The following is a 14535-nucleotide window of genomic DNA, read 5'->3' as shown; positions in this document are numbered from 1 at the left end:
TAGTACTTGCAATTATTTAAGGAACATATGTAATTGTTTTTGATTAACACTACAAATTATGAATGACTTAAAGTCTTAATTAAATCACAAAGTTTCGTCTATTTATATCTGGCTATCTCTAAATTTGTAAGGGAAATGATATTTTAATAGCCCCAAGAGACCAATATTTACCCAAGAAGTGTGGCATCGGAAGGTAATAAGTGTTTCAGGAGGATTTAAATTTTTCATGAAGAAAATAACCAGATGTTTCTTCAAACTAGTAAATACCTGTATGAATTGACATCTATCAAAGCAATGTTAACATAATTACTTTTATCTTACCTCCTATACATTTCTAGGAATATGATTGGTTAAATGCAACCACGTGGACACCGTATATATTCCATATTAGATTAGTAGGGAGGCGGGGCTTATTTCAATACACGGTTAGTAATTGTGTAAATTTTTTATTAAAATGTCCTGTACCAAGTCAGGAAAATAGCAATTGTTAAGTTATGGTTCGTTTCTGTGTGTTTTACATTTTAATGTTGTGTTTCGATTGTGTCGTAGTTCTCCTCTTATATTTGATGTGTTTCTCTCAGTTTTAGTTTGTAACCCGGATTTGTTTTGTTTTTTCTCAATCGATTGATGAATTTCGGACAGCGGTAAACTATTGTTGCCTTTATTTACGTCCATTTATAAAGACAATACGGTGCTGAGGAAAAATCTGTTAAGTTTCAACAGACAATGCAATCATGATGATGAACGGTTAAAATACATTTATAAAACACATTTAAAGCTAACAAGTTGTTATTGTTGGCAATTGTTGTTTGTATAGACAGATGGAAGTAGGTGCTGAATATTAGCGGTAGTGAAGAGTTGATCAGTTTTTATAGGCCACTAGTCTAAGTACCACAGGTTAAGCTAGTCGGTAAGATACAATTTGTTACATAGTGTGCTAGTGAATTTACCTACCCCATATATATCATATTAGGTCATTAGCACACTATGTAACTAATAATACATGATATAGAAATAATATTTGAAATAGCCACTTTTTCGGCAATACTTGTGTAAGTATTACGTATAACATATAACCATTAATTCTTTTATAAGATAGCAAACTAAGTTCTTTTAAAAAAAAAAGATATGTCTACTTTAGCAAAAGTTGTAATTCATTATTAGCATTAATATCCCCCATTGTTTTCTCTCTAGTACGTCTTTCTTTAATTGATTTTTTTTTAATTTTGTGGATATTAGTTTTGTTTTAAATCAAGAAATATATGACTTGAGTAAAATTTTATCCTGTCCTGTACTATAGTAAAAATAAAACATAACTTGTAGGTGCCTATAAGAAAGTAAACATTTACAGAAATTAACCAATTTATTGCTCATCCCTTTCCCCCTTCAAATAAAATTAAAAGCTGAAAAAAAAGCTCCAATACTTTGTACATTTAATAGTATGGTATAAATGGTGTTTATGGTAGCTGGTCTGGGCAGTTGAATTACTTTAATTCACTTTCCTAAACTATTTTGTAGCTATGAAACAGAAAAGTAATGTCATTAAAATATTTAAGAAATTATATAGGAGCCTAATTATAAAGCTCATAATTGTTTATTTATTCCGTTTGGTCCCTGTAAAATTTTTGAAACATAAACAGTTTCAATAAAACATCTTCTCAATACTGGATATTGTATATAAAATATTTTGAAAAAAGAAGTTGCGTTACATAAACAAAAAAAAGATTCCAGTTCAAAGTTTAAATTTTGTTATAAAGTGTTTGATCCACTGAAACCGTTTAATAATCATAAAAACAAAATCAAACAAACATTCTCAGAGTATTGCATGGCAATAAATAGTCCCCTATCGGTTAAAAATACATTGTAATGACACGAAATTCTAACTTGATTAACTGCATATGATAACAAACAAACCTACCACTAAATTCTTCAAACAATTTACTAAAGAAAGGGGAAAAAATCCAAAATGTCATTTATCTTAAAAAAAGAGTTGTTTCCCCTTTGAGCAGATATCTGGTAATTATTAAGTATTTCATCAAAACATTTATTCTAGGGAAAGGGCTTTAATTGAACAAGGAGAAAAGCTAAAACAGTGAAAATGGAACTTGACCTGTTACTTGTCATGATAAAACAATACACCAAATATCATATCAATATCTTCAAGCACTTCGTCGATAGGGGCTAACAAATTATTGAGAAAAAGATTTCAGCGATTTCTAAACTATAATCAATTGATCTGTTGATCATAACTATTGTGACAAGTCTTTCAACCTAGCTCATGAATTACAACTTTTCCCAAAGAAGCCTTCATTTTCAATTGAAAATATAAGTTTGCTATGTCATTTAAAGTTGAACAAATGACCATAGTTTGTGTCTTTAATGGATTTTGTATTTCATTTTATATAGTATAAATTAAAGCTATATTTTTATTTTAAATATAAATTTTGAGTATTTTGTTTTGTGTTTTGAAAACATAAAATTTATAAAGAAAATGTTATAAACACATGTTCATTTTCTGAGGACTTGGTATTTCTTTCCAAGCATTGCACAGAATTTCTCATCTATTTAACAGCTTTGTAAAATTAATGCAAGATTTATTTGAATTGACCAGTTGTTTAAACAGGTGTTAGTTGAGCTTTCTCTATTATGATATACGTTCCGTATTATAGAAGTGCTATAGTTTTGATTGACATTTTAATGGATCATGATTATTATCTTCACATAAACTTCATAGAAGAGTCTATTAAAACAAACTCCGAGCATCCTCCAAGCATCCTCCAAGCATGATCAGAGCTTCCTCGTAAGAATAAATCTGTCATCCCTTAATTGGTAACGTATGGTAAGGAACCTTCACCTGTTCTAGTTATTCTTAAATCCATTACCTTTTTTTCATACTTGATTGAAGAAATAAGAATGTTCAAATCCTATTCCAATATTCTTATTTGCTACATAAAATCTTTGTATCAATAAATGTCATTATAAGCTAAAAAAAAAAAAGGTAAGACAATCCCATAGTCATGTGAGTTTTAATTAGATGTTCCAGTAAAAAAAAAAACATTTTAGGGTAACCTTTGTAATATGTATTTATATTTTTCACGAACAATTTGAAGATTTTGATATTTGCTTTTTTTTTTAATGAAACGGAAAAAGAGCATTTAAATTAAGATAAAACACGGAATAGAACAACATAGAATTGTTAAAACAAAATGTTTACCCTTACAATTCTTTTTTTTTTTGTGCGTTTGTTGCTCCAATAAATATATATACATCTTTTAATTGATACTCCAAAATCATCATTTGAGTATTGATTATTACTTTACTCGTGTATGTCCGGGTATAGCATAGCATTTTGGTGTTTACATACAACATCATTGGTATGATAATGTCTTTATTTACTTTCCAAATAACGTTAAATTATTCGAATCACCAAGGTCTTCAAGACTTGTTCGGCACCACTTTTCAGAATCTTTTATACCTAAAGCTCTACAATTTTGAATTTAAATTGTATTTTCTGTTAGTTTTATGCAATCGTCGCATATAAGTCATGTGGAGATAAAACATACTACTGGCATTTAATAATTAAGCCTTGTATCTTTGATCATCTTTCTGTGTCATACCGGATAAATCGTATTAATAAAAACCAATTATTTTACGAATATATTTGCTATTAGATGATAATGAAACATTTATATTTATAGGAATCCACTTCAAAAATAAAACAACACATATTCTCCATAAAAACTATGAACTACATAAATCAGGATTATGCAGACAAGACTCATTTGGTGCCATGTCACAGACATATATTGTTGCACGATGCCACTAACTAATGAACGCACTGTATTTGTTTTACGGGTGTCCACTCTATAAGATGCAACCATACAACACATAGGATAATGGACATGTACTTTAAAATAATTTTTAACAGGATAACTATGACAAACACTATTCTGTTTTATCAATTACATAAACATGGAGAGTAGCAAAATGAGCAAAGGTCAAAGTTCAAAGTTCAAAACTAGATTTTTTTTTATCTCAATTTGCAAGTCCTGTATCATAAATCTTGGAGATACATGTAAAATCAAATCTATTATTTTAATCGTTTAAAATTTTACAGCTTACAATATATCTTTGAATGATTCTAAAATATAAGGTTTCCTTATATAACAGCAATGAACCAGCATTTTGAAAAACAGCACCTGAATGTTTACCAGAATAGAATCGACAATAAAGAACGTTCATAATGCACTACCTGATTGCTGTTCTTCAGTATTCAGTGTTAAATTTGTAATGCATTCTTTATATATAATTTTCAGAATAGGAACACAGTATAATTCCCTATAATCATTAGTTCTGCAAAGAATGCTGAAAGTGATATAAGGGAAAAAAATTAGATCGCCACATGAATGAGAACATATGTTTGATAAGGGCGGACTATTGTACTTTAAATGGAAAATTACAGATTACTCATATTGTTTTTGCAAGAGTTCGTGTGCGATGGAACAACCGGATGTGGCTGTACAATGTATCAATCCAGGAAATGTTTAGTAAGGCCCCTTTTCAGAAATTGTAACTATCGAGGAACCCAATATATCCGATATGCTTGTCAACGGTGGTGCATATATATTTATATTTTCCTTTAAATTTACCTTCAACTTACAGATAAATTGTCAAAGTCCTCATATCAACACACTCTATCATTTACGTTTTTGAGGTAAAGAAACATAACATTCAACTCAAATTCGTCTTTGTGAAATCCGTCGTGTTTTAAATGTCATTACAAACTCGATGATTAGAATAAATCGATTAGTCACATTTATAGTTTTCATGCTATTTTCACATTTCCTGACCGGTGTGAGAAAAATATTTCTAATCTCTAATCAGCAAATGATTGATCGAAATTTTATTGTGACGTTAAATTTTCTTTGTTTCTTCTGAATTTTTTTATTGTGACGCCATGAAAGAAAGCGACCATGCCTGATGACGTCACATAAAAATTATTTAACTTTCTTAAAATGTTTAAAAAAGAAGGATAAAAATCATTAGAGAAACAGATTCAACCACTATAACTCGTGTATTATGATATTTCTCCACTCTCGACAGTTAAATTTTAACTATTTAAAAAGCTCGGCAAAGCCTCGCGCTTTAAATATTAAAATTTAACTGTCTCGAGTGGAGAAATATTGTAACACACTAGTTGCAGTTGTGGAATCTATATGTAATTGTACTCTAACCAAGGTCACAACTCCAATATATCTCAAGTTTACCATCAACGGTCTGTTCCAAATGGTGATGCTAATATGTTATCTCAATAACGTTTTTTTCCTTAAGCTTACAAAAGTTTGAGCAGGAATAGTATGATTCAAGATTCATGTGGTATGTCAATGCACCACTGATGTAATGGTGATATCGTTATGATCTACTTAGGGCAGGTCTAAGAACTTGTGTCAAATGTTTACATTACTTGTTATTTGCTTTTTTTTTTACAGGGAGACTATTGTTCTCAATAACAACCATTTGTTCTTTCATATAAGACGTCATTGGCTAATAAAAAAAAATTGCTAAAATCAAAGCTGATTCTACATTTCGATTTCAATTTGACACACAAAATAGATCAATAAATAAATAAGATAAAAATCCTAGAGAGCCTTTTACCGCTATTTTTTAATTTCTCGAAAAAGAGCTCCATTACCTATTAGTTTTTATGGCTTCTTTTGGTCCGTAACTAATACTCTTCTGACTTAAACTGTGGATTCATTTATTTTCGTGGGCATCAACTTTCGTGGAATAAGAAAAACTAACATGTTCGTTCATATTTAATTTTGTGGTAGTGTCGAAGTCTTCATACATATAGAAAATTTGTCATTTAATCACCAGTTAATTTCATGGTTCACCTGTACCCAAAAAATCAACGAAAACTGGTAGCTAATGAAAAAATTCCACAGTATTATTCATTTTTATTTCTATATTTCATTTTAATTTCACCTAAGTACGTCATTAAGCAAAAAACTTACAGATGTTCCATAATATATATAAATAGTAGAAGCTTGTTTACACTGGTTTTCACACGAAATGTTATTATATTGCAAATAAACCAAATTAATATCTTTCCATGACGAATCCAATTTATAACATGAGTAATCCACTATAGTATCTGCAAAAAAAAGACATGTAATTTAAAAAAGATAACGTTTCACGCGTATAGTTATTTACCTTCGATGTGTTGTCAAATTCCCATAAATTTCTAACATTATGTATGAAACTAAAATGTTTTTAAATACACTTCGTCCAATTTATTATCTTACCTGCACTATTTAGGTAAATACACGAACCAATCATTATCAGAACTATGACTGAGTTGTACATATCAGCACCGAAAATGGCACACGTCTATTCGTTGTGAAAAAATGTATCTCAATTAATTAATTCAAAAATATAAAGTGTAAATTCCAAAATCATGCTGCGCAGTCTCGGTGCGTTTTTTTTTTTAATTACGCCTTGTTCTTTATGATGTGTGAATTATATTAACACTTCAATGATGCAAATTGCAAGTACTTCCTTGTGGATAAATTAATTTTCAATCATTTTGAAAAAAAAAACAGAACTTGATAAGACAACAAACGTTTACCAAATAAAACGTTTTAATTGTTCTATAGCTTCTCGATTTAAGTTCTCATTTTATTTTGAATAATTAACAAAGGTATTCCGATATCTCATATGTAGTATAATTATAAAATCGACATGCACTATCATAATATCTATGTTTTAAACATAAAAAAAAAAACAAATAGTTAAAAACTCTTACAGAAGTTGCATCGACCAAGTAGTTGTTAATAAACTCATCATAGATACCATAATTGAAGGTTTTTTTCGCCACAATATTTTGTTTTAAAAAGAATACGAGGTTGAAGAGCATTGAGAACCCAAAATTCCTAAAATAATTGCCAAATACGACTAAGGTAATCTATTCCTGAGGCAGAAATAGCCTGATTATGAATAAAGACTCTTTTTTTTTTGTGAACATTTTATATTATTTTATACTATCGCAAATGTTCTTTAACACTGTGTAGAACGCCACATGTTTTGAAGCGGAGAAAAACAATCATGGCAACTTTATCCAAATTTCTTTTTTGAGAATTGTTAGTACCAAATAATATATTGCACGGTATAATAATATGTTTCCTGCAAGCAGTGTTAGACGTTTTCTGTGGAATGTTTTCTCAAACACCTCTATTGTTTTCCGTTTTACAGATCTCGAGGCTTCATATGCAAGTTTCAAAATAAAATTCGACATTTTTTTCCTGTATGATTTATTTAGTATTGATTTCCAATAATGGAGTTTGACCAAATGCCAGCCTCTCAGTATAAACTTTTTGATTTTTAAACTATTTTTCATCAAAATATAATGCGCCGTCTGGGTGTCAGATTTTGTATCTCAAGAGGTAGAGGCTTTTATAAAAAAAAAATATAGATTTGCATTTAAATCGGCCTTTATCTGATGCTTTGATATTCATATACACCTCCTCTGTTATAATGACAAATTACAAACTTATGATATTTTTTGGGGGCACATATTTAAGTATTTTAAGTAGTGTTCATGTTTAATGTTAAAATTAGACAAAACGCCTCAAAGTAAACAAATATAATGTCGTTTTGTTTTGTTTTACACATTTAAAGCACACAACTGTTGAATAACACACGTATGAAAGCAAAACGGTGTGTCCGGTTCATTGTATTTAAAATCATTATCTTTTTTAAATAAAGTTTCACATTAAAAAATTCAAGTTAATGCTCTGAAAAGATTATACTTTACATTACCAAAGAGACAGATTTATGCAATTTCCATCGCGCACAGTTAAACAAAAGTTATTTCTTTTCATCCGTAATAATTAGATAATCATCAAGAAACACTTTTCATCTTTTTTAGCTGATGGAAACAATCGAATACACTATTGTATAAAGTTTAAAGTAGCAATTGCGCGTTAGAAATGGAATTATATACTAAAGAAAATATAAAATACTTTAAGTCGCAAATACATGCTATTTGTCATCAGTTTTTATTGCCTTTGAACTAGGTGTCAGTAAATGCGAGTACGTCTATCAGATTTGTACTAGTGTCTTTGCTTTTGGGATGTATAAATACTCGTCCACTTCTACTTTGTTTTTTTATTTCGAGTTTGTTACATCTGATGAGTTATGCCTTTATCATCTGATTTTTTTGTTCTTTTGTTATTCTGCTAAGACTGTTTTACCACTATTATAGGTTAGGGGAGGGTTGAACGTTTATGAACATGTTTACACCACCTTCTATATGTGCCGCTCTCAAGTCAGGAGCCTGTACAATGTAGTTCAGTTGTTGTTGTTGATTATGTTTGACATATTTGGTTTTTGTAATTTTTTGGTTATAAGATTAAGCTGTCAGTTTTCTCAATTAAAAGGTTTCATATTTATCATTACGGCAGGGACCTTTTATAGCCGACGATATGGTATGGGTTTTTTCATTGTTGGAGGCCTTATGGTTGCCTATATGTGCTAACGTCCACTTTGGTGGATAGTTGCCTTATTAGCAATCATACCACATCTCCTTATTTTTTTTATAAAGACAGCCTGTGCTCGAAATCCATTTCTTTGGGTTTCTTTACTGTGGAACGTCATTTACAAAAAATACTTCTATATATAATGAATCAGGTAGATCTACACCTTTTTGTATTAACATGTACTATCTAATAGTTTTGTGCTTTATACGTATAAAACAAAGACAAATAACATTTTACTTGTTCGTGTTGCTTAATTTTTCGTTTTAAATGTTGTGCCCTATTTACTATTATTTGTCTGTATGTCTTTTTTATTTTCAAGCCATGGCGTTGACAGTTTATTTTCGATTTATGAGTTTGACTGTCCCTTTTTGTAATTTTCGCCCCTCTTTGACCTCTCTTCATATTCTAATATTTTTTAACCTTGGTGCCTTTTCATCATTTTTTAAATTAAAAATGAACATTACTTAAAGTCATATGAAACCTCAAATTGAAAAGAAATATGCATATGTTTTTTTTTTTAAACTAAACGGATAGTTTTCATTATACAACTTATGTACATATACTTTTTTTTGAGGAAAATTCTTTAATTTTTCCACATTTAGAAGAAGTTTACTTATTTTTAATTGCTTGCTGCCAGAAAGCAATTCGCCGACATATTTTCCGTATGCATAGTGACCTAAGTGTGACCCTCCTCGTAAAAATCCGGTGATAGCAATACACATGAATCTGTCATTAAAATAAACAATTACCTGATTGTATATGTTAAACACGTGCTAAATACCCATGCTTTTTGTTGATTATATACTATAAGGTGACAATCGCTAAACGTCGGCTTCAAAACACGGCATTTAATGAGTAGCCATATTTGTTAAATCATAACAGACAGATAGAAAAAAAAATGACGATTATACGATATATTTGCGTAAAAAATGATAAAATCGTGCACAGAGGACTAAGTTTATAATTTATAGATGCATTGGTTCAAGAATTGGATGAACATTATTTTCACCAGTCACTCGTTTCTTATGACTTTAAAAGACTTCAATATGTGACAATTGAAGTACCTTAAGTTTGTAATGTGTCATCATAATAGAGTAGGTGTGTTTCAATTACAATGAATCAGATAAAAGCCAAATTAAAAGCAAATCTAATATTTTTGAATAAAAGCCTCTACCCTGTGAAATGCAAAATCTACAACCCCGAGCGACACATTCTATTTTCATGAAAAAGTAGTTTTAAACCAATAATTGTTTATTAGGAAGTTACCATTTGGTTAAATTACATGATAGGAATTTATTTCCAAATTATTTATATAGGAAAAAATCGTAAAAAGAAGTATTTTATCATGAAACTTGCATTTGACGAAGTTTCGAAATCTCTAACGTGGAAAAGTAGAGTGAAGTGTTTGAGAAAATAGGCCACTTAAAAGTCTAATTCTGCTAGCAGGAAACAGATAATGGTTCGGTTCCTTCCGTCCAATAGGTTGTTTGGTACTAACAATTCTCAAAAAAGAAATTTTGATACAGTTGCCGTGATCGGTTTTCTCCGCTTCAAAACCGACAGCCCGTGTCAAGCATAGCCGATACCCCATGGCGTTCTACGCGGTGTTTAATGACAAATTGTTTATCTCTGGTCAATGTAATTTTGTCGAATGTTTGTGTTATTGTTCACATGCCGAGTGAGTGATAAACTGTTATGACAACATTGCAAAATAAATGATACCATAGATAATGACAGCTGTTGAAGAAGGAATGGTAGCTGCTGTATTGTATCATTACTTTCACCATATAAATGTATAACCATGTTAACAATTGTAATTATTTTAAATATTTGTGTTGTTTTGACATAAAAAAACAATGTGTACAAACGGTACATTCTTTTTAAAAATCAGGATCAAATATGATGTTAGAAATATGAGTTTCATTTGTAAATGTCTCTGGTGTTTTGGTTCCGGTTTTAAAAAAATATTTTATTAGTTATTTAAATGCTTTTGCTCTGTCTTCTTGAAATCTAGGTACAACATCATAACCTACGAAATGGATTTGTAAAACTCGCAAAGACATATATAATATTATGTTCACGGTTCTAGATCAAGATATATCAGATAATACGCCTGATAATTGAATGTAGGTTCAACGATGAGTCTTGGTTTGGAATATGTTGATGTGATGCAGGCAATTTGGATGTCGTTATAACGGAGTTTTCGTGATATCATAGACGTTTTCACTTGATTTGTGATTATTTTTCACTCATGTCGAAGTATTCAAATGATAAAATTAGCTGAATATAATCATAAAAGAAGCAGCGAAATTAATACAAGGAAGTCAATTTTAATGGTTCAGTTAGATGATCCTATTACTTGAGTCAAATTTCATAAACGAAAAAAAAAAGACAGCTGGGGAATGGAAATCATAAATTACTTATTTTAAATACTATAATAGTGATATTTGAAACTTATTTTAAGTATAACTGAAACAAGCAATATAAACGGACATGAATTATGAAATATTATCAATAGTTATATGATACCATACGTAACATGCTTCAAGCTCTAGTTACACAAATACGTTTTTCCTAAAACATAATGTAGAATGTATGCACTTCAAATTATAAAATTAATGCAGTACGTTTGATCTTGACTTATGACCAAATACAATGTTTCCAGGCACATGCAAATAATCAACCATATTTACACTCATGTCAAATTGATACAGCTCACATATGAATCGTTTTATCACTTAAATATATGTACATACCAATGAGGAAATTCTGAAAAAACGAAAAACATTTATTCAAGAGCACGTGAATCACAATGCGGAACTACTTTTTTGAAAAGACTTATTTATGATTATATAACGTTTAACTTAATCGTCGTTGATTTCGAATTTGCTTGATCAATTTAATAAATGACATGGATCATGCACTTTTATATGACATTCTCCTATTCTTATAACAACCATTGGTTTCCTTTAAAATAAAATCCTCATCATGCCATCAGACTTATTGTATATTTTCAAATTTAAACAATAGTTTAATAGTTTACCTTTGTATTTTTTTCCATACTTCATTGTGATTGGTTGGCTTTATAATGACGGCGTATGGTGCCATTTTTTTATTTATTAATATTACTCCGTAGTTTTTTTTAACAATTTTGGAAAAATTGACAGTTTACAAATAATTCCACACAAGCTGGTTCTAGGCACCGTCTAAGTGTTTGTCCGTTTGGAAAGTTGATGAGAACAACATGGATACAAGCGATGTTCTTTAGCTTTTTTTGTTTTTTTCCGGTATATGAACGTATTCTAATTTTGATTCATTGATGGGTCCTATCTCTTTTTTCCTATTAGATGAGTTAAACATGAACATATCAGGAAGCTTATTATTCGGGGAGTCTCATCAGTGCAATCAGTTTTTATGTTTCTACCTTATGTTCTTTTTTGGAGTTACAAGTATGCTGTAATTGGTGCACGAATCCTTTTTGTGACTGATAATTTAACTATTAGCTTCTGATAAAAGAATTAAATCGTTTTGTATTGTGTAGATATAAATCGTACAATGATATCCGTGATCAGGTTCCTTTCTAAAGACAATAACATGAATTGTTTCCGAAGAAGGTCATCTATGTTGTAAATATCATTGGAGGTTGGATAACGCTTCAAACAACTAACTATTATAGATTAAATACCACCAACTTATGTACGTAAAATCCTGGTCTTACGATAACGTTTCGAAAAAAATAGTCCAGTGTGTTTCACAGTTGTAGAAAGTTCATCTTGCATTTCATTGAAAAATAATATGAGTCATAAACACATAATTTGGGTGCTTCAAAGAAGTCTTATATTTAGTTGGTGTTTACCAAAGCTTGTACACAGGAAAAAAACACAGGAAAAAAGGGTATCACAAGCCATGTAGCAAGATATTTGGAACTAGCTTTAAGTAACAGATATCGTTGAAATTGAATATGAAAATGTGTATCCGACCATACTAAATGTACAATGAAACATTTTAACTACATGCAGTTCTCATTTCAATGCTATATGAAAGATTTGTTTTACAATCATTCAAACAAAAACTTCATAGGTTATCTATCTTCGGATTTCAAATGTTTGGCTTTCTACTTGAAATATTTATGCGTTTTTATCAAGAATATTAAATAAAGTTGAGAATGGAAATGGGGGATGTATCAAAGAAACACCAGAGACCATCCGATTGCCAACAATGGGTCTTCAACTCAGCGAGAAAATTCTTAACCCAGAGGCGGGCTTCAACTGGGTCCTAAACACAGGTGTGTTCTATTTAATTAAAATTAAATAATGAATGAGTTTAAGCATTGCTGGCCCGCCATCATCAGGAATTTACCTTTATCAATTTATTTTAATTTTGTCGTTGTCAATAGATCTCACTATGTTTATGGTTTTTATAAGCTATTATTGGTTTGCTTGAAAATATTTCGTTGCAAACTGCATCCTGTTTTAGTAGGTCCCAATGTTTACTAATGCGTTGTTTTAATTTATGAATGCATGGATTACATTTCGTTGCCAATACTTAAGGAATTTCCTTTGTGTTTTGTTTGGCCTTTTTTCGTATTAAATCAGATCTATTACATGATGATGCCTCAGGTATGTACTTTTCGATTACAATTTCCTTGTATCCTCTCTTTATTAAGTTCAATCTGAACTGTACCAATATATATATTAAATCAACATCATTATTCGTTGTTCTAATGTATCTGATTACTTGGCCCTTGATAAACACTGCAAACACATGTCTTCTGTGACAGCTTTTACGATCTAGATAATGGAAGGCATTTGTCAGTTTGAGGTGTGTTTTCACATCCAAAATATTTTCATTAGAAAATCTAGTTCCTTTGAAAATATTAACATCAAGAAATATTATTTCTTTAGATAAGAATTCTAGTGTGAATTTCATGAACGGATGATGATTATTTGCTAACTCTAGCAAATTCTTTATTTCCGTCGAATCACCGTGATATATTAATATAATATCATCACGAAACCTTCCATAGAAACATATATTTTTTCTATGTTCAAACTTAGAAAGAATTTCTTTCATAACTTTATACATGAGTATATCACAGATTTCCGGGCTTGGCACTGCTCCTATCGCGGCTCCTATTGTTTGCTTGTATAGCTGTCCATTAAAATCAAAAATGTTGTTCTCTAAAATTGATCTGAGGAGATAGATTAAATCATCCGTCGGTTGGCATTTGATTTTGTAATCTGATTTATCAAACTGATCATACGAATTTTAAACTGCCGATAATAATTCATCAATCGGTCAATAAGTGTAAATTGATACTACATCAAAACTACACAGCCTTTGTAAAAGCAAAGCTTTTATACAAAGTATGTTAAATGCCACTGAAACAATTCGCCCACTCAGTTCAAAAAGTAATTAATTGTTTCGGGAAAGGAAGTACGGCACCTATGGTCAATCCTGTCTGATTCACAAAATTAGCATTACTGTAACATAAGTACTTCTAACATGTTGTTGTTGAAAACAGATTCTGAAGAAAATGCATATATCATCACGTTTCAAGAGAAACACTGAGGATATTGCACATGTGAAATCTTTGGAAATATAAAGCACACAGGTAGCTTTTTCCAACGAAACATTTGATGATAAGGACACATTAATAGAAAGCTATTTTTGCATTTTTTTGTGATCAGAATTTGGAATAAACTATAAATATTTTATTGGTTTATTTGAAATAACTAGTGCTTGGCACTTATCACCTAGTGAAGAAAAACAATAATATTTATTGTTTTTTATTTATAATGTAATTTTGGAATTTATATTTTCCATTAAATTGGTGTATATTGAAGTACGTGTTACTCTTAACATAATTACAGAAGTAACAGAGCCAATGAAAATCAGTTTAGGCAAATACACCACGCCTCCTAACATTTCGGTCTGTTGATATTGCACTGATAAAAGTCTCCAGACACAAGTCTCTGTCATCACAGATATGGCTAGA

The 14535-nt window shown here is 30.3% G+C and overlaps 1 protein-coding gene across 1 annotated transcript in view; it reads right to left on the bottom strand.

Moving 5' to 3' along the window:
* The window catches only part of LOC143052247 (uncharacterized), a 28118-nt gene extending 21634 nt beyond the window's left edge, over nucleotides 1-6484 (bottom strand). The window contains exons 1-2 of the mRNA XM_076225236.1: nucleotides 6306-6484; nucleotides 6015-6154 (exon numbers count right to left, since the gene is read on the bottom strand). Of these exons, the coding sequence (XP_076081351.1) occupies nucleotides 6015-6154; nucleotides 6306-6366 (201 nt within the window). The 5' untranslated portion in view covers nucleotides 6367-6484. The remainder of the gene's footprint in view (nucleotides 1-6014; nucleotides 6155-6305) is intronic.
* Nucleotides 6485-14535: the final 8051 nt, after the last annotated feature.

Source organism: Mytilus galloprovincialis, chromosome 11, assembly GCF_965363235.1.
Source record: "Mytilus galloprovincialis chromosome 11, xbMytGall1.hap1.1, whole genome shotgun sequence".
Classification (NCBI taxonomy): domain Eukaryota; kingdom Metazoa; phylum Mollusca; class Bivalvia; order Mytilida; family Mytilidae; genus Mytilus; species Mytilus galloprovincialis.
This window is presented reverse-complemented; position numbering and strand designations above follow the sequence as displayed.